Below are 22,971 nucleotides of genomic sequence, written 5' to 3'. Positions count from 1 at the left end.
TCTTATTTAGAGCAGGGTGCAAGGCATTGATTTCCATAGACCATCTTTGGCCTGATCTCTGAATAAAATAAATACATTGAATAAGTCCCCATTTGTATAAAGCCTCTCTTCCCCGTGCACACTTTGAATCAGACTTGATCATGCGTGGGAGGAAAGGCTGTCAATGACCTTTCCCCACAGAGAGAGGAAGCATGGGGTAGCATCTAATTATGTGGGTAAAGCCTGATATGGTTTGTTTAAAACAACACATTTCTACGGTGGCCCTGAGAGGCCAGGGTGCTGCAAATAAAAGAACGCTGCAAATAAAAAAAAAGTTGCAAATAAAAAAAACGCTGCAAATAAAAAACGCCGCGATGCAAATAAAAAAGCCACAACGGAAGTGAATTACCGGGGACTATTATTGCTGATGCACATACGACGGAAGTTAATTACCGGGGACTATTATTGCTGATGCACATGCGTTTTTTTTATGCGAGAGAAGAAGAAGGCTGGGGGATCTCCGGGAAACATCTCATGGGTAAGTTTATAATGTTAAAGTTACACAGGATGTAGATAATATCTGTCGCTGCCGTATTTATGACTTTAAATGACGTTATTTTGTGTGTGGGAGCAGATTATGTGTGTAGTGTATAATGTTAGTAGAACATAGCTACTTTTATCTGCTAACGTTAGCTGTTTTCTAAACAAACGGATCTGAGCCGACCGGGACTTAAAGATGATGCTAAGACACACAAAGTAAGTTGAATATGCCTTTATTCAACAGACGAGCTCGGGTCCTCTCCTCAACATGCTCTGAAGGAACAACTTTTACTGAATTAGGGCTGGGCAAGTTAACGCGTTATAATCGTTGCCCAGCCCTATATTGAATACATACAAGTATAGATCTTCACTAACATCCTGTAGTCAATCTTGACTCCATCAACATGTCATCTAAATGTGCCTGTCTAGAGATAAATGAGGGTCTCTTATCCTGCTTAGAGATAGAGGAGGGTCTCTATCCTATCCAAGACGTGCTTCCTTTGAGAAGTGTACTGGCTTTAAATCTTTCTTTTTTTTTTTAATATATTTTGACATTGTAGATGCATGGTTCAGATATTAAGTGATTGCAGCTGATATCTGCTGTTAAATTAGTGTCAGCTGTTTGCAGGTAACATTACCTGCTGCAATAGCTTACCAAGTAGCTGTTACTTAATTGCAAATGAATAACATTCACATTGCTCTTTTTCCACAGGCAATGTATTGTCCATATTGTGGGACTGCTGGGTGTTTTGGGAGGTTTTGCGGCTCCTGTGGCAGCAACATTGAATGTTTGGCTCCCTTTCTCGAAGATGGTAAGCTCCTCCTTAAAAGTCAAGAATTTCACCAGTACAGTGATAATGTCTTATTTGTATATGATTTGTTGCCATTTTAATATATGCTATACACATATTATTGTCAGTCATGGCAATTTCAACATGATTTAGAACTACTGATAAAAAAAAATGCCAACAAGTAAAAAAATCAGGTGAAATACCAAAGTTGACCAATTATGTGCTCCTTCATGTGCTGAGGGTTGAGCCTTCTGATGCGTTTATGCACAAATACAGGCATTAAAAGGGTACCTTTTTGTTTGCTACCTCTAGATTGATATGTATTTTTATCCTTACCAATTATGTAAGTATCCCAATATGTTGTCCTTTGCCTGTTTATTTCTCTTCTTTTTTGCTCCTCATGTCTGGAATTGTTCACGCATTGAACATACTGAAAACATACACTTATGCATCAAACATTTCAGGTATTTTCCTCATTACTGATACATTTTCATTTTTTTCTTAATAGGTTTTTTGTTATTAAGTTTCATTCCTAATGACACTGTTGTCTTTTCCCTTCAGTCACAGCATCTAATGAAGGAATCAAGGCAGGCCTCATCCACAAGTACTTCACGGAGGGACACGCTTATGAAGTGATACTTGATTTTTTAGAAAAAAGACACAACATTTTTCTTAGTCTGAGGACCTTAAAGAGGAGGCTACAGAACGCTGGCTTAACAAGAAGGACAGACTACACTCCCATTGGCACTGTACACCAAACTGTTGCACATGAACTGAGAGGCTCGGGTCGGCTGTTGGGTTACAGAGCTATGTGGCAGACATTGCAACAAAAGTATCACCTGACAGTAAAAAGGGAGGATGTTAGACAGACGATTTCCAGACTAGATCCATCTGGTGTTCAACTTCGTTCCAGGCGAAGGTTTGTCCGAAGGGGATACGTCACAGCAGGACCAAACCAAGTGTGGCACGCTGATGGATATGATAAACTTAAACCCTTTGGTATTGCCATCAGTGGCTGCATCGACGGCTTTTCAAGGAAAGTTATGTGGCTCAGGAGTGGCAGCACTAACAACGATCCGGGCATCATTGCGCAGTACTACCTGCAGTGTGTATCGGAGTTTGGACTACTTCCAGCCCGCCTTCGCACTGACTGTGGAACTGAAAACGGCACTATGGCAGCCATTAACTGCACATTACGATCTCAACACACAGATGATTTTGCAGGAGCCCTCAGTCACATGTATGGTACCTCAACTGCAAACCAGCGCATCGAGAGTTGGTGGTCTTTCTTCAGAAAGCAAAGGTATAGCCTTTTAAGGTCAGGTCCAATAGTGTGTGTGTGTGTGTGTGTGTGTGTGTGTGTGTGTGTGTGTGTGTGTGTGTGTGTGTGTGTGTGTGTGTGTGTGTGTGTGTGTGTGTGTGTGTGTGTGTGTGTGTGTGTGTGTGTGTGTGTGTGTGTGTGTGTGTGTGTGTGTGTGTGTGTGTGTGTGTGTGTGTGTGTGTGTGTGTGTGTGTGTGTGTGTGTGTGTGTGTGTGTGTGTGTGTGTGTGTGTGTGTGTGTGTGTGTGTGTGTGTGTGTGTGTGTGTGTGTGGGGTACAGAGGTACCCAAATACTTTAAATCTATCTGGATGAAAAAAATTGTGAAATTACATTAAAGCTGTACACTAACATTTTCCCAAGGGGGTTTATGTGCTCCCAAATGAAATAATGTAGGAGCGCACCAAGAAATGTTCAACATCTCTAGAAATATTGTGACTTTTTACTTGAAGTTGTCTTTTTTTCATGAAATACAAAAGTTTTGAATTCCACCATTAGGACTCAGTTCTGGATCGAGCTCTTCAGTGACCTTAGAGAGAGGCACCTCTTCAATGGGAGCCATGAGCACAAGTGTCTGCTGCGATATGTGTTTTTGGGCATCTTCCAAAAAGACCTCGATGAGTACAGACAGCTGTGGAACAACCACACCATCAGACCTGTTCGCCTGTCTCAGTGTCCATCAGGTAAACCTGATGCCATGTACCACCTGCCTCACAGGTTTGTATTCAAATTGTTTGGTAATATTACTTTAAAATATATCTGACTTCATATAATTTGGTGTATCAGCCCAATATGACAAGTTTGTCACTTGATAAATAACGTGATTCATTTAGTCTGAAAACTCATTATTTCAAAATGATTTCAAGTCTTAAACGACTAAAAATGGATTCCAACACAAAACCTAAATCAGAAGATATCCAAAGCTATTCTGTCGATTTATCTTACTCAATTCCAAAAAGTACCTTGTGTTAGAAAGTGAGTAGAATGACCATATTTGACTGAAAGAGCTGCTGTCAACCTGAGATTAATTTCTCAAGTCAAAGCTCTTTGTTTAGGATTTAATTAACGAAGAACTGACTCAATGGAGTTTTAGTTATAATGCTTATCTAGCATGTTTGGGGGGTTAAATGATCCATTTGTAATCACTTGACTCATGTTTCAATTTATGACTGGTCATAGGTTTGGCGGAAGGGAGTGTGGATTTCCAGTGTCCTGGGAAGCCCTACACCACTTTGATGGCATCATGCAAGCATCATCCCAGTACAATTTGTGTGGTGATGAGAATCTGGAGATGCATTTTGTGGACTTGCAAAGACGGAGTGGGTTGGCTCCACCAGTGAACTGGACAGCTGCTGTTCAGAATTACATTTCCATGAAAAACATGTCTGGAGTGTAGAATACATTGCCCCACCAGCCCCCCAGAACCTTTTTTGTGTGTACAAGTTTCCAATGTAGGTTGAATATTATTTAGAATGCTGCAATTCTGAGTAGATAAGTCCAGTGAAATATTCAGCTTGTATCTTTGCATAAGTCATTAGACTGAAACCTTTCTTTGTTTAAATAAACATACAGCATATTCATGTATTTTGTAAAACATGTTTAGTGTTACATCCGTGTTATCAGTTGAATGGTCGATCGTCAGAAGATTATACACCTAATATTTTGGTAATTGATTTTAATTTTGAATATAAGCAGGTTCCAGCCTCTAAAATGTGAATATTTGCTGGATTAATTTGTTCTCTGTGAGGCTTCACTTTCTGACATTTTAAAGACCAAGGCGTGTCCGAAATCACTCATTCACTACTCCCTACTCCTTATATAGGGAATTCTATATAGGGAGTATTGAGTGATTTCAGACACAGCCCATAACAAATTGATGAATCAACAATAACATTCATTCATTGCATCAGTCACATATGCTACTGTTATTTCTGTTTTCACAGTGGATCTGAGAATAAAATCTTGTGAACCAGCTACAGCCGTGTCATCTTTGTAGCGAGTGTGTAACATATGCTATACGTAGAAAAACAAGTCCTTACGTTAAAATGAAACACTTTTAAACCATTTAATGAAGAGTCATTCAGCTTTACTCTTTCACAAAGTCCATGTAAAAACATGTTGATAAAATGGGCAAAACAAAATTGGCACATTTGCACAACAAGGTGCCTTTTGCAGTCTTTATTTACTGTTTATGTAAATATTTGTAAAACATCTTAACACATGTTCTGAACTCTTGATTTAACCACGGTCTACCTTACCTACCTCACGAGAATATAATAACAATACAATACAAATGTGTGGTGTTGTTCACATGTTAGATATGAAATAGGACAAATCTGCCATGAAAAATACTCACATCTCTCTTACGTCACAACATTTTGGTCTGACAGATCGCAACATTAAAACAACGGACTGTGTAGCTACTGTGTGTGGGAACATTAACTTTTACCACAAGTTATTTAATTGTTTAAAGGCACCCAAAGCCGGGGGAATTATTAATGCCAAAGTTCATGTTGGCTTTGAAGGCACCATAAGTGTCCAAAAGAGGAAGCTTTAAAATGTTGGCACAGGTATTTGCCATTGGGAATGTTGACGTTGTAGAACATAGGAACTGAAGGCGTGGCAGAGGACTCATACCAGCAGGAGGCACACATGGCACACCTGTAGCGAACATTAACACCTCCTCCAAGGTCACTGAGCTGTCATTTTCTAAAAAGTAGAGAACATTGGAATCAATTGACAGTAAATACTATCTACATCAACACCGGAACTCTTTATAATCTGTGTGTATAAAAATCAGACAAGAGCAAATTGACTAACCTTCACAATCGAGAAGATAATCTGCCCAGTAACTCATAGCTTTCTCTTCCTGAGCCCTTCTGTTGCTTCCCTGTTGACTAAATTCAGGCTGGAACAGATTTTCCATCTCTGCAGCAGACAGCTTCACATCGGCATGACAGAGAGCAGGGGTCAGGACCGTCGGATGCTGCTGCAGAGCTGTCAGAAACTGCAAACTTTCAAGTCCAGCCTTGAATCTAAAATACAATTAAAAGATGCATGCAAAGATACATGTGCATCATGTAGAAGTAAGTAAGCAAGAAAATGGGACAACAGCAACACGTTTTTCATAATTATTTTAGCAATAACAATGAAATACAAAAACCTACCTTTCGATTGCAGTGTTGTTCCTGTGGATTATGTACCACTTCAGGTAATCCTCTACTATCATTCTTTTTTCTTCACATGACCTGACATGTCTGAAGCACCCAGCAGTCTGCAACATGGCACTGTTCCGTATCATCAAGTCCTGAAGGATCTCCACTGAGGGTGAATTCTGAATCTAAAAGAAGAGATAACAGAGTCCCACACATTTCAAATATGACACGTAATTATAAAAAATGGTAATGCCAGAAGTATATCTTGAAAGAATGGTTTAAGTGGACAAAACTCTCTCTTTACCTATTCTAGAATTTCACACCCTTCTCATACCTCTTGTAGGACTTTCCCTATCTCCTCATCTGTAATGTCTCCGACAGATGCCTTGAAACTGCTCTGCCCTGAGATGTAGCTGACCAGATCCTCTGACAGAAAATTAGGACCTGGTCCACCATGCACAATGGACACAGCAATCATCTTCCCTGCTAAATAATACTCATCCTCTCTGATAGCTGTCCAAGATAATGCAGAATAAAGAAATATTAAATCAGTTTCTATATTTGAAAACACTGCAAGGTTGAAATATGGGTTCTTTTAAAACATTATACACAAAACAGAACCTGTTGAATTGTAGACCAGGTAGCGGCTCTCCACAGGTCCATCAAATATGGGCCGTTTGTTCAGCTCTTTCATGAGAAGGGAGAGGAATTCTCTCTTGGGGCCACCTGTATCGAGACCTTCCTCAAACCTCCCTTCATCGTCAGAGAATTTCACCAGGATGTCTTTCTTTTCTGAGAATGTTGCCCTTTTGAATCCTCTGACTGCTCCATCCCAGATGTTCGAGCGACAGATGTTAAATCTGCTGACAGCTCGATGGTCAATCTCTAGGGCCAGGTTTGCAGTTATCTCAGAAAGTGATTGCTGGTCCACCCTGTCATCAGATAAATTATGACCATGTTAAATGGTACACCATAGCACACATTTTTGATCAGGAAAAATAACAACCACAGTTGAAGTAAGGGTAACTTTTCTCTTACTTTGTATCCTCTGGAATGTCATGACTGCACTCAACACTGTCTGAGTCATCCTTATCCTCTATTACAATGGGCGCATACAGCTGAGTATATTTGCTGAGAAATTGACATACACAAGTTTACATTGTTGATGTTTTCATATAAAACATACTTGAATTGTAGAAAGGAAAGTATAATACCTATAGCACGCAGTTTCCAGCACACCTCCTGATGTTCCTGGGCCCTCTTGTGAGTCAGAAAATAAGACCTGAATCACAAACCATAACAGGGATAGGACAGGTAAGTTGAAGTATTTTAAATCATGGCTATCTGAAGGCTGATTTAGAAAGAAAAGACTATTCTAATGTATACAAACGTGGATCTCTGGGTCAGTGTGACACGTTATTTCATGTAGTTTAAGACATTAATTGTGTGACAATATTTCCAGACAAGGCTAAATGTGAACAAAAGACAATGTTTTGGAGCCACAATTACCGGAGCTGCTGAATCACTGCCTGACTCTGCAGGTTCCCATACCTGGAAGTAAAAAACAATATATCAGTGTGACACTTCAAATTTGACAGAACTAGAGCTTAACACATTTGAACATAAATATTGAATTCTATTATTCTAACAGACAGTGTATGTGATTTGCGCCAGGGGGAATGATCCTTCTTACATTATTACTTTCAGTGAAAAACATACACATTATTATGGTGTGATTTTGCAGGGATCTGCACTAAATAAAGTTGTTTTCTTAAGTTTGTATAATATGTGTAAGCCAGGACGCTGCAACATTTACCGCAATTTAAAATGCTATTTTGGGACATGTTTCATCGTAAAAATATGCCGTCTATGTGAAATCTAGAAACATTTTCACTTCCAGATAGAATTTACAATATAAGCGATCTAAGATACAACAAATGTAGTACTCACTAATGTATCAGCTGCATTGAATTCTGCAGAAGTTGGACTCATGATGATCACCTCTGAATCCGATGAGTTGGATTCAGAGCTGGTTTCCTGAGCTGTGAAATACAAGAACAGGTATAAGAGGATTTTAGACTACTCAGAACAACAGAGTGCTTTCCTTGACAAACAAATCAATTTAAAAAGCTCTTCTTGGTTGGTAATTAATTTCACAATTACTTACAAGATGTAAAGAAATCTTCAGCTGTACAAATGTACAGTGTGATACGTTGGTAGGCCTTCCCCACTACCTCTTTGTACTCGTTTAGAGTGAAGGGTACTTCTGTTCCTGGTATATTAGTTATCTTTGTACCGTCAGGGTAGAGCAGTACGTAGGGACCACCATGTACATTTCTGTCGAAGGTCTTCATTTTTTGCTCAGCAGCTCTCTGCAATTCGTCCGCATCCGACTCTGGTCGCATCAAAAGGGGAAGTACTGTTCCTCTTACAGTCTTCAGTACACCATCTTTCAGCCTCATAAGGCCTACTGAAATCTACAGAGAAACAACGAAATAGGCGACTGTTAACTAGTTCAGTGACACTATAAATACATGACAGAATGGACTGTCGGCAAATTATTAGTCTATCTCAGCAAAAAAATGTACCTTCACAACCTTCAGGTTGTCTTTTGATGGTGTTTTTTTTTTCTTAAAACCTGCTCGTCTCTCCTTCTCTTTTACACTCCGGAAAGTCCGGAATAACTCCAGTGTGCTTTTTCCTGTAGCCTCTGCTTGAAATAAGAGTCCAATCAATCGTCAATGACAAAGAACAGAGAGACATAGAGTGTTCTCACCCATACTCATAAGATATAGAGTGTACATTGCCTAAGCCTAATTCAAAAAATAAAAAAATAAAAATTACCTCCACTTGTGCCTGTTTTATCAACATCACACAGGAATTTGAGGTCCTTGCCACATGAACAGCAAAAGGCTGATTTAGAGTCCTGCTGCTGTCCACAAAAAGGACAATACATTATGACCTGCAAGAAAACAAATAAAGTATCATTAGGTTGCTTTGCGCTTCAATTGCATGAACATCTTTCTATCTATCTATATATAAAGCAAGAAATGTCCGTGTGTGTGTGTCTGTGTGTGTGTCTGTGGCTCGCATATCTCTCTGACTGTTTGTCAGATCGACCTAAGCTTTCGGATATGGCTTGCGGATTGCATGATGATTTGCATCCTTCATTTAGAATTTTTTGGGATTCATTTTTCTAAACCTTTATTTTTGACGAATCTACGCGCTCCGGTACGCCCCCCGGACAACATTGCAAGCAGCAATTATGGGAGCCAAACAATCGGTCCGCTTAGTACAGGCACAAGCTTTGAACGGCCATGCCCCGAACGGGCACTGCACTAGTTTTTAAATAACACTAACACATTTGGAAAGACTAATCAGTACTACTTTCAACGCTGGCTTAATACAAGGAATCTCCCAAAATGGATTGCAAGTGTGTCTTAATCACGACATTCCCCACTGACAAGGGCAAGACAAGTTTCAGGCAGTTAAACACGCAAGAATACTGTGAGTCTGTGAGTGTGTGTGTGTGTGTGTGTGTGTGTGTGTGTGTGTGTGTGTGTGTGTGTGTGGTCTAGATTTAAAACGGTTCAAGCTGCACGGATAAATCGAGCAGAATCAAACAGTTTTTACAGACAAGCAAACAACTTGAAAATAGCTTTCTGCAGTTTTGATCAAAGCTATGTTCTACTAACATTATACACTACACACATAATCTGCTCCCACACACAAAATAACGTCATTTAAAGTCATAAATACGGCAGCGACAGATATTATCTACATCCTGTGTAACTTTAACATTATAAACTTACCCATGAGATGTTTCCCGGAGATCCCCCAGCCTTCTTCTTCTCTCGCATAAAAAAAACGCATGTGCATCAGCAATAATAGTCCCCGGTAATTAACTTCCGTCGTATGTGCATCAGCAATAATAGTCCCCGGTAATTCACTTCCGTTGTGGCTTTTTTATTTGCATCGCGGCGTTTTTTATTTGCAGCGTTTTTTTTATTTGCAGCGTTTTTTTTATTTGCAGCGTTCTTTTATTTGCAGCACCCTGGCCTCTCAGGGCCACCGTACATTTCTCATGCAACGAACAAATGTTATTTCATTTCATAAAAGTTCTTTTTTGGTGTTGATCATATTTGCGAAATTATGTTCACAGTGAACACAGAGAAATGTAGTTACCCCCATATTAATAATAAATAATATTATCACGGTTACTTGCTCTATGTTGGCTCTCCACAGATTAAAAATGGAATAAGTGGAACCCCATCAGCCATCTGTTGGACACCACAGCAGCTACATGAATGGAAAGGTTAATCAAAAGGTTAATGATCTCAAGACCCCTGCCCTGTTGCAACGAAAACGTTGTATTGTCACTTGAATATGTTCTGCATGTGGTCGCATCAACTGAGAGGTACAATGTTCAGTACTTTGCTGACCTTTCCGCAGTTTTTTTTTCCAGTCAGCGAAGGGTTTTACATGGACAAAGACTAAATATCTACATTAAAAAGGACAACGATGTACAATCCGTTACAGATTTCAGAAAAAGTGTAGATGTACGTGTTTGCATGTGTCTATATGAGCAAGTTTATGTTTGCCTGTGTGCAGGAGCGTGAAGGAGAGCAGAATGGCCTACAAGGCACATTGTGTATCAACGGGTGACATGTGGCTAGGTGAAAAAGCAACCTCCAAATCCGTGTTTTAACAGAGACATGCAGCGGCCCTGAGGACACCGAGAGTACACAAACCCTGCGGACGAGCCGCTTCCAAACATTTCTCACTTTGTAACCATCCAAACTAAATAAGTCTGCACCGAGCATTGCTAAATAATTACGTTTGCTCTGCATGAAGCCTGCCAGGATAGAAAAACATTTATAATAACTTCAGCAGAGCGGCATCACACTGGAGCAGGGGTTGTATTGTTAGAGCAATAGACAGACAGCTGTATAGCTCTCAACACCGGAGGAGAGCGGCGTGTGTGTCGATGTACTTCACTGAATGCAGAACTGTCTGGCCACTCTGACACAAAAGCACCTCAAGTCTGGGAATGGTTTTAACTTTATACACAAGGCTGTCTGAGTTCTTTGTGCATGGTGTCTGTTTACAGGCAGGAGAGGAACAGAGTGATAAACACCACATGGCAACAGACAGCTATTGTGCTATGAGCAATAGTTGGATTTTTAAAATGTTAAGTATTTATGGATCCATATACTGTGCAGTGTGTACTGAGTGCACTATTGCAGCTTGCAAACACTGGGTAGCAGACATTTGAATGTATAGGTTTCAAACTTTTTTTTGGAGGAAGAGGTAGGTTTGGTAAAGGCAACATTCAGTCCATACATTTTATATAAATGTGCAAAGGTTCTACAAATAACTTTTTACTGCTTATAAAACCAGTTCAATGTAAGGTTGATGTATTTTTTGTGATTTACTTCATAAGGTATAAGTCTCGATATTTCCAACTCTAACCCTAACCAGTGCCACTACTACTCAGACTTGAGTTGGGGCCAACCATGACACCATACTAGTGGAGGCCCCTGCTGTATTGCTATGCCCACTAAATAAGCAAAGTATTAAGAGAACCAGAACTGGTAAAAGTGGATCAGATCGTGCTAGAAGCTTTTCCGACAAAACGTTTTTCTAGAGCTTCTTTTAATCAATAGTAAATGAAAACTCCCCTTAGTTACTTGAAGAATACACAAGAATGAAAATAAAACATTTTGTCATATTCAGTTTGGATATAATGACTATGTGTAATGTAAAAGGGGTCGCTTGCAGTCGTTTATAGAGGACAAGACCAAAGGACAGTTCGCACTTTGGCATGAGGCCAAAGCACCCTTGCTCCTTATCGCTTAAACAGTAGCTATACATCTGCACGACCTCTAAATAGGCAACTGTTGGCCAAAACATGACCAATAGCAACTTTATAGTGTGAGTATATGTGTTCAAGATTGTTATGCTGCCCAAACGGGGTGATTTATCTTCTAAATAAGAAATAGTAAGGTATTTTAATTAAGGTAGAAGATAAGCCCACAAGTGTCTAATTGTGGATGGGTCAGGAACTGCTACGTGTCTCTCATTTCTTTCAGAGAAAGAACCTCTATGGCTTCATAGTAATCGCTTTCAGCATTCAAACATAGGTCTCAGGTATGTAAATGTTCTGTAATGGCTGTAATGGCTCTATTTAACATGATTGGACCATTACAGATGGAGCAGTGATGCTGGAGTGCTTTGGCACCCAGTACATGAAAGGGAACATGATAGAGGTATTACAGTGCTCCTTGGAAGGCTGAGCAAGATGTGCGCGTCTTTATTTAACCTCGTCCTGCTGCAGCATTTCTGTTAAAGTGTCGTCACTCAAGCCAGACTTTAACCATGTAGGAAATGTTCTTGCTCCAACCAACTAAGACCAAGTAAGGTTGCCACAAAAAAAAATTATATAGAAAAGGGAGACTGTGGTGTTTCTTTTTAAACTAAAAAGGAAATATTCTTGAAAGATATTTGTTAAATATGATAAAACACCAAATTGTGCAGCAAAATAGAAGCAGACATAATAGCAGAAGATGGTGCTGGCAGCAGGGACTAATTGCTCTAATAGAGGAATGTTCCAGTCTTGATGGAAAAAAGCCCAATATGTCTGTCTTTTTTGGAAAATTAGATATGGAAAGGCAGGGTGCTGTTGTGCATAATGGCACAGATAAATACAAAAGATAGCAGGAGACTCTGAGTTGTTCGGAGATAACAAGGTGTCGTCTCCCGTAGTGGCAGGCGTGTATTTATGCCACAGGACAAAGAAAAGATGCCATTAAACTTGTCATCTGACAAAATAAAGCCCTGTGAAATTAAGGTTGCAGAGAAATACTAGGGCAAGAAAACAGCAGTGCTCTGATGGCATTTTCTTCTTTAACTCATGTTAGTTGTTTTAAAATAAGTTGAATGCCTTCGGTGTGAAACGGAGAACCCTGTTTGTCCCGACGCCAAAGGATGGCACTCAGAGCAGGCACGATATTTACTACTTTCATTTTGTTTTGAGGCAGCATCTTATTGCTTATTGTGTATCGCTATTACTGCTTCCAACTGGGGCTAATTTATTTAGATTAAACAGCACAGTTGTTTATACAAAATACATTGTTTTGTCTGAGGTGGGTTAAGGAATGCAATTTCACCAAGAGATTGTTTTATGGAGTTACAGAGGGATAAAGTGTTGAAAGATTGATTACAGTAGATGAGGGGAAAAGGTTTGTGACTGTAATAGCCTGGAGGTATGTGGCAGGATAATTTGGCTTCCTCATCAAGCAGTTCTTTATCCCCACAACATATTATAATAAAGCAAAACACTTAGGTTATTTACCCATTTTTCAACCCACAGCTGCAGGTTTAACTTGTGTAATTTTGGGCTATAAGTATTTACTCTATAGACAAATTGATCATAAACCTGTCAAGTGAATAGAATGGTGCTAATCTACACCCTTATATTTAATCCAAAGGCTGGCACACACAAAATCATCTCCAACAAGGGGGTTTGACATATTTACACTGTGACTTATTCTAAATCATATCAGTGGACAAAATGGCAAGAAAATGCCCAAAGGCTTTTCTGATTACTTTCTATTTAGAGCAGTTAGTGAATGTCCTAGCCCCTGAAAGGCCAGAAAGTTGAAGGTCAAGGACAGTCAACATTGTTCAGGTCCTCTAACCTTTGGAAGATTCGTTTTTTTAGATACTGAAGTGAACTGAATTCAGTGCTTTCATGAAAGGTTGGAAATAGAATGTACCTTATTTTACATTTCAAAATTCTCAGTGGTGTGTCCTTTGAGGTGGCAGCTTTGGAAGTTGTCCACTTCTTTCAACAATGTTATGCGTTGACAGCGACACTGGCAGATTTCTGAGGATGGACATAATGCTTATATCAGCATGCTCACACAATAGCAATTACCATCGCCATGCTAACAATGTTTTAATCCCTAATTTAGTACAGCAGTCCTCGGGGCTGAATGCTAAAATCAGCGAGCTAAAATCAGCGTGCTAATTTTGTCACAATGACAGTGTTGGCATTTGAATGTAAAACATTTGTAATGTTAATCATGGTTACCACTTTATTTTGGCATATTATCATGCCGACATTTGACAATTTAAATCAAGATGGGCTGATGTTTAGGAGGTATTGGTCAAATGTGTTTTTGACCTGATGATGGCACTTGATGAAAAGTCAGAGGACCATCACAGTGATTATAATTCAGTTAATGAATGTCTTTGCAATATTTCGTGTCAATCCATCATGTATTTGTCAAGACATGTTGGTCTGTACCTAAGAGGTTAACTCTGCTGGTGGTGCAACTTGAAAACTAGTTGCTGAGACATTACAGAAAAAAGGCATAAACCTACAAAACCATATTGCCCTTTTTTGTGTTATGATGCTAAAGTGGCTTGAAACAGTGTTACCAGTATTAGATGTTACTTGTTTAGACGCTTTTATCCAAAGCGACTTACATGCTCAATACTGTGGGCAATCCCCACAGGAGCAATTTGGGGTGAAGTGTCTTACCCAGGGACACAACGACATGCTGACTGTGACCCCCTGATCCAAACACCAACGCTCTATCCACTGCGCCACAGCCTCCCAATATGACCCTAGATAACTGGATGAAGGGTATCTAACCATCTTACATTATATACTTGACTGACTGAGCATCTCTAACATCCCAAAAGAAGATTTGAAGAATTTGTTGTGACATTGAAAATGTATTGCATTTAAATAATGCTCTACACTGCTAGGTGCCTGTCTCTAGCCTTGTGTACCAAACCCATGGTTTCATACGGTCACATAACTTGAAAGTTACTTTATAGATATTTATTGTTTGAACCTTGGCTCGTATTGCATCCTCCCAGCCAGACATAGTGTGGCCTTCTTTAACCCATGACGGTGAATCCCCAAGTCACTGAGTAAACCAACAGCATTTACTATGCGACTAGAAATTCAAGGCCACACACACTCTACCCTGACTCTTCCACCTCGGAGTTTCTCAGCTTTTTCTGCTCAGTGAGTAAACATCGGCTGATATCTGATGGGTTGTGTCTGCTTGCATTCTGCCTCACTTTCCCCCGAAAATGCCCAAACTTATTTTTGAATCTATCCTAATGTCTTCATATTTGCAGCCAGTGCGTTTTATATTTAGACAACACTTTGCATATAGATAGAACATGTCTAAGAGTTGTGTTATTTCTGAGCGCAGAAATTCATGGTAGGTCTTCACCCAGTCATTGGTTGAGATTGCAGAGAAAGGGGAGCATATACAGTCCCCTCAAAAACTATTGGAACAACGAGGCCAATTGCTTTATTTTTGCTGTACACTATGTAGCAGGCACACTGAGCTCAGGAAACTGCCCATGCTCTGCTAAGCCTTGAACTCACCACAGAAGTAGGTAAACTCCTCCCCCAGACCCAACCTCCTAATTAGTTCATAAGGGAACTAATTATGTTGTGAACGCGGTCGGCTCTTAGTTCCATGGGGGTACTAAGTACGCCAAAGTACAGTACTTGGTGTGAAAGCGGCTCTTGTCTCCACTTGAGTGTTGGTGAAATGAACCTCCTGTTAACCTACTAAGCCCTGAGCCTGTTTTTCAGGTCTCAGGCTCGAAAATGACATTCCCAGAACAAATGACCATATCTTCCCTTCTAAAAGGGTTACATTAATAATCTTTTTTTTCTCAAAGCAAGGTTACATCTGTGAGTTGGATGTAGAAGTGTCATAATCAATATAGATGTTGTTATTTTAAAGTAAATGCAGATTTATATTATATATAAATATATATATATTATATTAATATATATATAATTTATATTAATATATAATATAAATCGGCTGCATTAAATATTACACATCTGCCGTAGTTATTTATTTATAGAGCCCTGATTAGAAGACTTCTAGACAAACTGGACTTATTGAATTATTTTTTTTATATGTTATATTAGATGAAAAAAATATTAAGAGTATATACAAAATAGGGGGAAAGTAGAAGGGCAATGATAGAAATATAGAATATCAAAAATCAAGAAGATACTGTAAGTGATCTCAAAAATAAAACAATTTACGTGCCGGATGTACAAAGATATTAATAGGAGGATGTGCAAAACAGAAAAACGAATTCACCTTTATTTAAACATTGAAGAATACTTTAGGTTTTCTTTTAAATAAGAAAAAAGCTTTGGGTGTATCTACAGATAAATATTAAGCCTGACAAAGTACTTAACGTCTAATATATTGCTTTCCTGCAATGTTAACTATGCTGAAGCACTTATTCTAACTGATATTATACATATGAATTATACTCTTATGTATGTAGATAGTAAAATAAATGTGCAGAATTTGACAGTTTAATGGTGGGAGCGATACACACATATTGATAGATGTCTTGTAGGGCTGTCCCGAATACCATTTTTCGGGCTCCGGATATTCGGTAGTAATCAGCAGCGAATATTCAAATATTCTGTGCGGAGAGATTTGTATTTTTTTTAAATAAAATCTTTTTTCAAAAACTCTTAACACGCTCCGAATCCGAGACACCTGACAACATGCTGTTAAGCAGAAGCGCAGAAAGAGCATACTATTACGATTTATATTTATTTATTGTCTCGCAAACATTCAAACTAAATGTGTCCTCTGTAGGGTAACTGTAGGGTCTGCTGTATTGTTGAGGATGTTGATGGCTGGGATGCGTGGGGATGCACCTATGGACACAAGTTATTATTAGGCTGAGCTACTCAACTTTATGCCATTGACTTAGCCCCAGATGTTCCCACATGACTCCTATTATTTTCACTATTCGGATAAAATTAAAAAAACTAATATAAAAAAACAATTTGGTTGCTTGCTTGAAACTATTTTTCAAGCAAAGTAAGTGCACGTTTTTATCATGTGTAACGTTACTGTTTAAACGGCGGATAAAGCAGCTTCATCATGACAACTTGACAACAGCTAAGCTAAGCTAGGCTACTACTTACAGCAGTGTTCACCAACCTTTTTAAGCCCAAGATCACCGACCTCGGCCTAGGTGAAAGGCGAGATCTAACTATTGCAGAATTGAGTGAAAAAGACGGCACAGACAATGCTTCCAATTTGAGGCCTTTTATATAGGCTAATTGCATCTGAATTACTGTTACAATAAAGGCTCCATTATCAGCTCACGGCATCATAGCCGTGGGAACATGTTTCAAATGGGGGGTGCTGTGGGGATGACACCAGGGCCGGTTTTGACCAGTTTGCTGCCCTAGGCAAGATTTTAGCTGGCAATGAAAAACCTCTACAAAAGACCGCTACACTACAAACAGAGAAACGTATTGATATGGTGGACAGCTTATATAAAAAGGCTTAAAATGTATTCAGTATTGCATGAACATGTTTTAATTCGGGGGTGGACTTCACATCCAAGATTTTTTTTTACATTTTAAAGTAAAATGCTTAAATCTGGTGCACTTTGAGCCCCCAAACTAGAGACTGATCTAGGGGATACAACTCTAAAACACCCATATGAAAAAGATCGGTTTGCATTTTAATAATCAAATAAGTATGTGAACATATCCAATAACCTACCATAGCAAATAACAAATAAATGTAGGCTAACTTGTTTTATTTTTGTGGTTAATTTATATCTTATTTTATCAGTTAACATTTATTTATTTATGCATATTTTTAAATATCTCCAGTTTTAAACAATATTTTTGGTTTACTGTCCTATATTATACATTGGAATGATTTCAAACCTGTTTTTATTTATCCTAATAATTATAAAGGAGTGCCTTGGAAATATTTGTTTACATAAATTGTGATCAAAACGTTTGAGACCCACTGAGATAACCTAGACTAAAGTGAACTATCTAAACACTCAGAGTCCTTTACCTCACTGAGCCTCTCAGTCTGACTGGAGATCTCTCCCTCCACATTATTGTAGAAACAGCTTCTTATATCAGCGCAGCAGAAGCTAACAACATTCCCCGCCGGTACCTGTGCACCCCCTCTCTCTATCTATCTATCTATCTATCTCTCTCTCTCTCTCTCACGCTGGCTGTGAGCTGCGGGCGCCTGATAAGCCAACATCCCCCACTTTCATCACTTACAGCACAAATGGAAAATGTAACCGGTGTGAAAAGGGTGTTACATTTACTTAATTATGAATGTTGTTACATCAAGGCTGAAAATTCATTTTTTTGTATTATATTTGTATTTAATCTTGTGGAAGTGCAGATCCCCTGTCCTCCACCAGGGGGTGCTGCAGCACCCTCAGCACCCCTACTTCCCACGGCCCTGCACGGCATATAGGCAGGGGTAAAGTGCTATTGGGGGGCGGACCTCACCTCCTCTAGGGGGGTCCGGGGGATGCTCCCCCGGGAAGATATTTTTTTAAATATTGAAGTTGAAAGCATCAATCTGGTGCACTTTGAGAGCAACATGAAGAGATCTATGGATACCTCTCTCAGCACCCATATGAAACAGAACTGTAAACAGATTTTCTTTTTCTTCATGGATATTTTACAAATCACTCCCCTTTTAAACTGTATTCTTGTTTTACTGCCATATAGTAGGCTATTTCATACCTGTTTTTCATTTATTCTCTTATTGTTTTTATAACTATAATGATCATAGCTTGTTGTGGAAACAGCTCCTTATGTCCGTTAGTGCAGCTAGCTAACCAGATGCTAACATCACGGTCCCCGCTAGCACCGGTCCCTCTCTCTCCCTCTCTCCCACTCTCCCACTCTCTCTCCCTCTCTCTCTCCCTCTCTCCCTCTCTCTTTCACACTAAATGCGCTATTGCCACACACACACAGAGCCGAGCTTGAATGACACAAGCACACGTGTATTTCCATGCAACTCTCTGATTGGTCTGGTGTCTTGCCTCTGTTGCGTTCACTGAACACGGGAAATTACAGTCCTGCCGTTGTCTCTTGTGTCATGATGAGGTTCACGTAAAGCATGGTTAATGTATTATATTATTGAGGTGTCTCAAATATACGTCAATCAAGTGGCACCTGGTAACGGGGTGGTAGATGATAGGTTTACATTTAAAAACATATTTTTCAAACATTATTATTTTAATTAGATTTTTATTTCTTTTGTTACTTTCTTTTTTAACGGTCCGCGATCTATCCGCACCACACTCGCGATCGACTGGTTGGCGACCACTGACTTACAGCATGCAGGTGACTTTTCAGAGTTGTTGTGCCACCGTGGTAGGCCAGTTTCTTATCGCATATTTGGCACATATTCTTCTTACCGTCGTCCAATTTAAAATGGTCCCACACAGCTGAATTCTTCGGCATTTTGTGGGTGAAACGAGGTGAAGCGAGGTGAAGCGTGCAGTTTGCGTTCGTGACTGTGAGTGAACGCGATGTCAGGACCACAGGCTGAGATTGTATATATTTCCGCATTTTAACAGTGCAATTCAAAAGTATAAATATAGAATAAGAATATGGCAATTCGCCTTTATTAATAGCATACATTTAGAAAAAAATTTTAAAAAAGAGGAAAAAAATAAATAAAAAAACGAAGATCGGAATAATGAAATTGAAACCTGAATAGTTGGCCAATGAACGAATATTCGAATAGTCGAATATTCGGGTACAGCCCTAATTTCTTGTAATGCACTGTTGAGGAACCTGCGACCCAAGTTTTTAATTTATTGCATAACTTCAACGTAGTTGTATCAGACACAAGTACGGGCACGAGCAAAAAATAGGACTCAAGAGCACAACCAGGCAAAAAGGTCTTTAGTCAAACGTTTAATCCAAAAGGTAAAAATAAAACAGGCAATGACCAAAAAATGTACTGACTGGAAGCAACAAAAAAAACAACCAACTAGGTTGGTACAAGTGCTAAGCAGCTAGAACAATAGCTTATGTCAGGAGAGTAACATGGAGCACTTTCTGCTATACAGACAAGACGAACTGGCACTGACCAGGGAAACAGCACAGACTAAATACACAGGTGAGGAGTAATGATTAGGGACAGCTGAGACTCATTGAGGCCAGGCAGGTGATTAACAGGGAACGAAAATACACAGGTGAGGGAGTGAGGCGATCAGCCAGGGCCAGAATGTGACAGTACCTCCCCCCCTCAACGACCGGCACCGGACGGTCCAGGCTCGTGACCGGCAGGCTTCCGTGTTCTTTGAAGATACCCATTCCCTCTCCTCAGGACCATCCCAGCTAGCGGGGAACGTTCTCACAACTTTGGCTAACGTTACCTATTGGTTCTAACAAGGTTTTAAATAAACGTTTTAACCTGATGTTCAAAGAACCTTTTTAGGATGTTTATTTGTTCAAATAATGTTCCTATAAGGTTTAAGGTTAACTAAGACATAACGTTTGAACTGCAACCTTCAGAGGATGTTTTGAGGATGTTATTAAGGCCTGAGATGACAGAAAGTTTTTTTATAAAATGTTCCTTTAATGTGATATGTTAACAAAGGTGGAACGTTTTGCCTGCAACATTCTAAGGATGTATTTTGGACGTTGTTAGGTAACACATTAAAGATTTTCTTTATAAAACGTTCCCTCAATGTTACATGATAACAAATGAAGAACATTTTCAAAGCAACATTCTGAAAATGTTTTCAGGATGTTATTGAGGCCTGAGATGAGTGAAAGGGTTGTATAAAATGTTCCCTCAATGTTTCATGATAACAAATTAAGAACATTCTCCAAGAAACATTCTGAAAATGTTTTCAGGATGTTATTGAGGCCTGAGATGACAGAAAGTGTTTTATAAAATGTTCCTTTAATGTGATATGTTAACAAAGGTGGAACGTTTTGCCTGCAACATTCTAAGGATGTGTTTTGGACGTTGTTGGGTAACACATTAAAGATGTTCTTTATAAAACGTTCCCTCAATGTTACATGATAACAAATGAAGAACATTCTCCAAGAAACATTCTGAAAAAGCAGATATTGCATGTTTGCGGTAGCATGTGTGAGTTCCCAGCTAGAAATGTTTGTTACCATTCGTTGTTCTAGGAATGTTTTCAGCGGGACGTTTTATTTTGGTTCCCAGAATGTTCTTCTGAAAGGTAAGATAACGCTCTTCAAAAACATTCTTGAAATGTTTGGTGATAACCTTCTTAAGATGTTTTGATAACCTTCTTAAGATGTTTTTGATAACATTATTAGAACATTATGCCCTAATATTCTTAAGACGTTTTCTGCGGGGCGTTTTATTTTGGTTCCCAGAATGCTCTTCTGAAAGGTAGGATAACGTTCTCTAAAAACATTCTTAACATTTTTGGTGATAACTTTCTTAAGATGTATGAGCGCATACATCTGAGTAATAAGTGTCGTTTGAATTCTCTACATGATAGGAAAGGAGGTTTCAAACTTCCTTCATAACCTCCTTTAGCTTAGGAACCTCCCTTACCGAAAGGAGAGGAGAAAATGCTGCCCCACAATGCCTTGCAGCTGCAGCATTTGCCATCACACAACAGTCGGCCAATCACAGAAACAACCGATTATGACGGAGAAATTATATCATGAAACTTACGGTGCTTATTAAAGAGCATCTTGCAGGTTTTTATTTTTTCTACATTTATGCTTAAACTTGTTTGAAAATTACTATTAAAAAAGTGAATGAAGGATTTGATATGTTTTACGAGACATAAGGGCAGGAATTCAGAGGGAAAGGAGCAATTTTGAGCTCTGCTATTAAAAACGTTTTTTTTTTAAGGTCATACGTGAAACGCGTCATATTACATCACACAGGGGACACATCTCCGCTCTCTGACCACGGGTATAGTAGAGTTGCGTTGAGTAGAGCGGTTGTGTTTTAAGGAGCTGGTATTTTTCGGTAGTTTTACATTGTATTTCACCATTTGTAATCATGGTGCAGGCTGGTGTTTGTGCAGGTTGCACAAATACCAGCCTGTCAGGACATCGAGTCCACAGTAAAAAGGACCGGAGCTAGCGTTCGTTCCTGGGTGCGTTGTGCATCCACCTCCCTGCAGCACATACTCTCCACAGCTTTATCAGGAAACCGTATTACTTCTCTCTCCCCCCCCCCCCTTCGCTGCTCTCTCTCTCTCCCCTCCGGTACACGGCACCGTAAGACAAAGTGTGGAGTTTCATTAGGTAACGCTGTGGTGGATGTACTGCTCCAGCCGTCTCCTTTGTGTTTCCCCCTGTCTGTGTTGTTTGTGTGTGCCTGGTGGCTGTCACTCCTGGCTCCCGGCTCAACCTCCACTCACCTGCTGCAATCAGCTGTGCACCCTCCCCGACTACACACCTGCTTTCCATCAAGCCATTTACAACGACATATCAACGGAGGCTCCACAACCTTTCTCCGCCAGATCGTCAAGTATCAGCCGTATCTCGCGTCTCTCCTCCGGTACACAGCACCGTAGTGTGGAGTTGCATTAGGTAAGGCGAGATACGGCTGATACTTGCGCATTAGTTTCTGTTATGGATCAGTATCAACAGTCCTGCCAGTAACGTTACTATATTATCAATGCTACTTTAGTTATAGCCTGATATATGATAGCTAACTTTACAATGTTGAGATGTGACGTTAGCTAACATTCTGTAGCTAACGCCGGTCACTCACCAAGATAGCTGCCCAGTTCTACACTGGTTCTCCTCACACCACAGCTCAATTTCTCTCCGATGGCCGTTATTTCTTCTAATCCTTGGCTGCTCCTGGTCTCTTGGACGCCTAGCAGGCTCATAATTATAAGGTTGTGGTCCGTCATATGCATTCGAATATTCATGTTCAACTTCTTCTGTGTCTCCTGTGTCGAAACTAGCATTGGGATCCATGTTTATTAATACGTTACACCGGCCGCTCTCCCCCTTGTGTCCCCCGTGTTACGTCACACGCGGGAGGTCACGTGCCGAGGCTTTTTTATGTGGAAGTGAACATTTCTTACAAAAACTACGCCAGATGTCACTGTAGTGTATATTTCTGTATATTTAAAAAAAAATCTAGTGTATTCATCATTTTCCTACACATTTACTCACAGGTGTCTTTAACCTGGAAGTTGCTCTTTAAGCATTTTAAAACGTATGTGGTAAGTTGCCAAAGTGCTTTTTTTTTAACGTTAGTTTTCACTGAAATGATTAAATAAAGTCAACATTTCACAGAGCTGTGTGGGGTTTGTTCAACTTTTAAAATATGTTTGAATGGTGATATACACAGTGATAGAT

The 22,971-nt window shown here is 39.6% G+C and overlaps 2 protein-coding genes across 8 annotated transcripts; one reads left to right on the top strand and one right to left on the bottom strand.

Moving 5' to 3' along the window:
* Positions 1 to 324: 324 nt before the first annotated feature.
* On the top strand, positions 325 to 4,602 carry LOC307037373 (uncharacterized protein). Of its 6 annotated transcripts, none has more exons than XM_079678199.1 (5): positions 334 to 517; positions 1,232 to 1,331; positions 1,872 to 2,613; positions 3,127 to 3,345; positions 3,808 to 4,602. In XM_079678199.1, exons 1-5 carry the CDS (start codon positions 470 to 472, stop codon positions 4,022 to 4,024), a joined length of 1,326 nt encoding a protein of 441 aa, XP_079534325.1. In that variant the 5' UTR covers positions 334 to 469; the 3' UTR covers positions 4,025 to 4,602. The 6 variants fall into 6 exon arrangements, with proteins under 6 accessions (XP_079534330.1, XP_079534325.1, XP_079534326.1 ...); XM_079678200.1 differs by having other exon boundaries at positions 396 to 735; XM_079678202.1 differs by having other exon boundaries at positions 396 to 735; positions 1,232 to 1,774.
* Positions 4,603 to 4,679: 77 nt separating this feature from the next.
* Positions 4,680 to 9,809, bottom strand: LOC307037372 (G2/M phase-specific E3 ubiquitin-protein ligase-like). Of its 2 annotated transcripts, none has more exons than XM_079678198.1 (13): positions 9,596 to 9,809; positions 8,628 to 8,745; positions 8,381 to 8,493; positions 7,951 to 8,260; positions 7,734 to 7,825; positions 7,293 to 7,334; positions 6,998 to 7,065; positions 6,822 to 6,914; positions 6,405 to 6,715; positions 6,118 to 6,296; positions 5,796 to 5,968; positions 5,449 to 5,663; positions 4,680 to 5,337 (listed from the first exon to the last, which is right to left on the bottom strand). In XM_079678198.1, the coding sequence occupies exons 1-13, from the start codon at positions 9,641 to 9,643 to the stop codon at positions 5,096 to 5,098; spliced, it is 2,004 nt and encodes a 667-aa protein (XP_079534324.1). In that variant the 5' UTR covers positions 9,644 to 9,809; the 3' UTR covers positions 4,680 to 5,095. The 2 variants fall into 2 exon arrangements, with proteins under 2 accessions (XP_079534324.1, XP_079534323.1); XM_079678197.1 differs by having other exon boundaries at positions 8,372 to 8,493; positions 9,596 to 9,807.
* Positions 9,810 to 22,971: the final 13,162 nt, after the last annotated feature.

The sequence above is a fragment of the Notothenia rossii genome (assembly GCF_949606895.1).
Source record: "Notothenia rossii genome assembly, chromosome: 4".
Taxonomy (NCBI): Eukaryota; Metazoa; Chordata; class Actinopteri; order Perciformes; family Nototheniidae; genus Notothenia; species Notothenia rossii.
The sequence above is the reverse complement of the archived record's forward strand: the minus strand, read 5'-3'. Positions and strand labels throughout refer to the sequence as shown.

What these genes read in the sequence shown, in the direction of transcription:
- LOC307037373 (XM_079678199.1), top strand. Translation starts at nt 470, where the DNA reads ATGCGAGAGAAGAAGAAGGCTGGGGGATCTCCGGGAAACATCTCATGG. An exon ending in CTCCGGGAAACATCTCATGG is followed by an intron (nt 518 to 1,231) that starts GTAAGTTTATAA and finishes CTTTTTCCACAG; the next exon opens with GCAATGTATTGTCCATATTG. An exon ending in ATGTACCACCTGCCTCACAG is followed by an intron (nt 3,346 to 3,807) that starts GTTTGTATTCAA and finishes GACTGGTCATAG; the next exon opens with GTTTGGCGGAAGGGAGTGTG.
- LOC307037372 (XM_079678197.1), bottom strand. Translation starts at nt 9,643, where the DNA reads ATGCGAGAGAAGAAGAAGGCTGGGGGATCTCCGGGAAACATCTCATGG. An exon ending in TAAAACAGGCACAAGTGGAG is followed by an intron (nt 8,494 to 8,627) that starts GTAATTTTTATT and finishes TATTTCAAGCAG; the next exon opens with AGGCTACAGGAAAAAGCACA. An exon ending in GACATTCCAGAGGATACAAA is followed by an intron (nt 6,716 to 6,821) that starts GTAAGAGAAAAG and finishes ATCTGATGACAG; the next exon opens with GGTGGACCAGCAATCACTTT.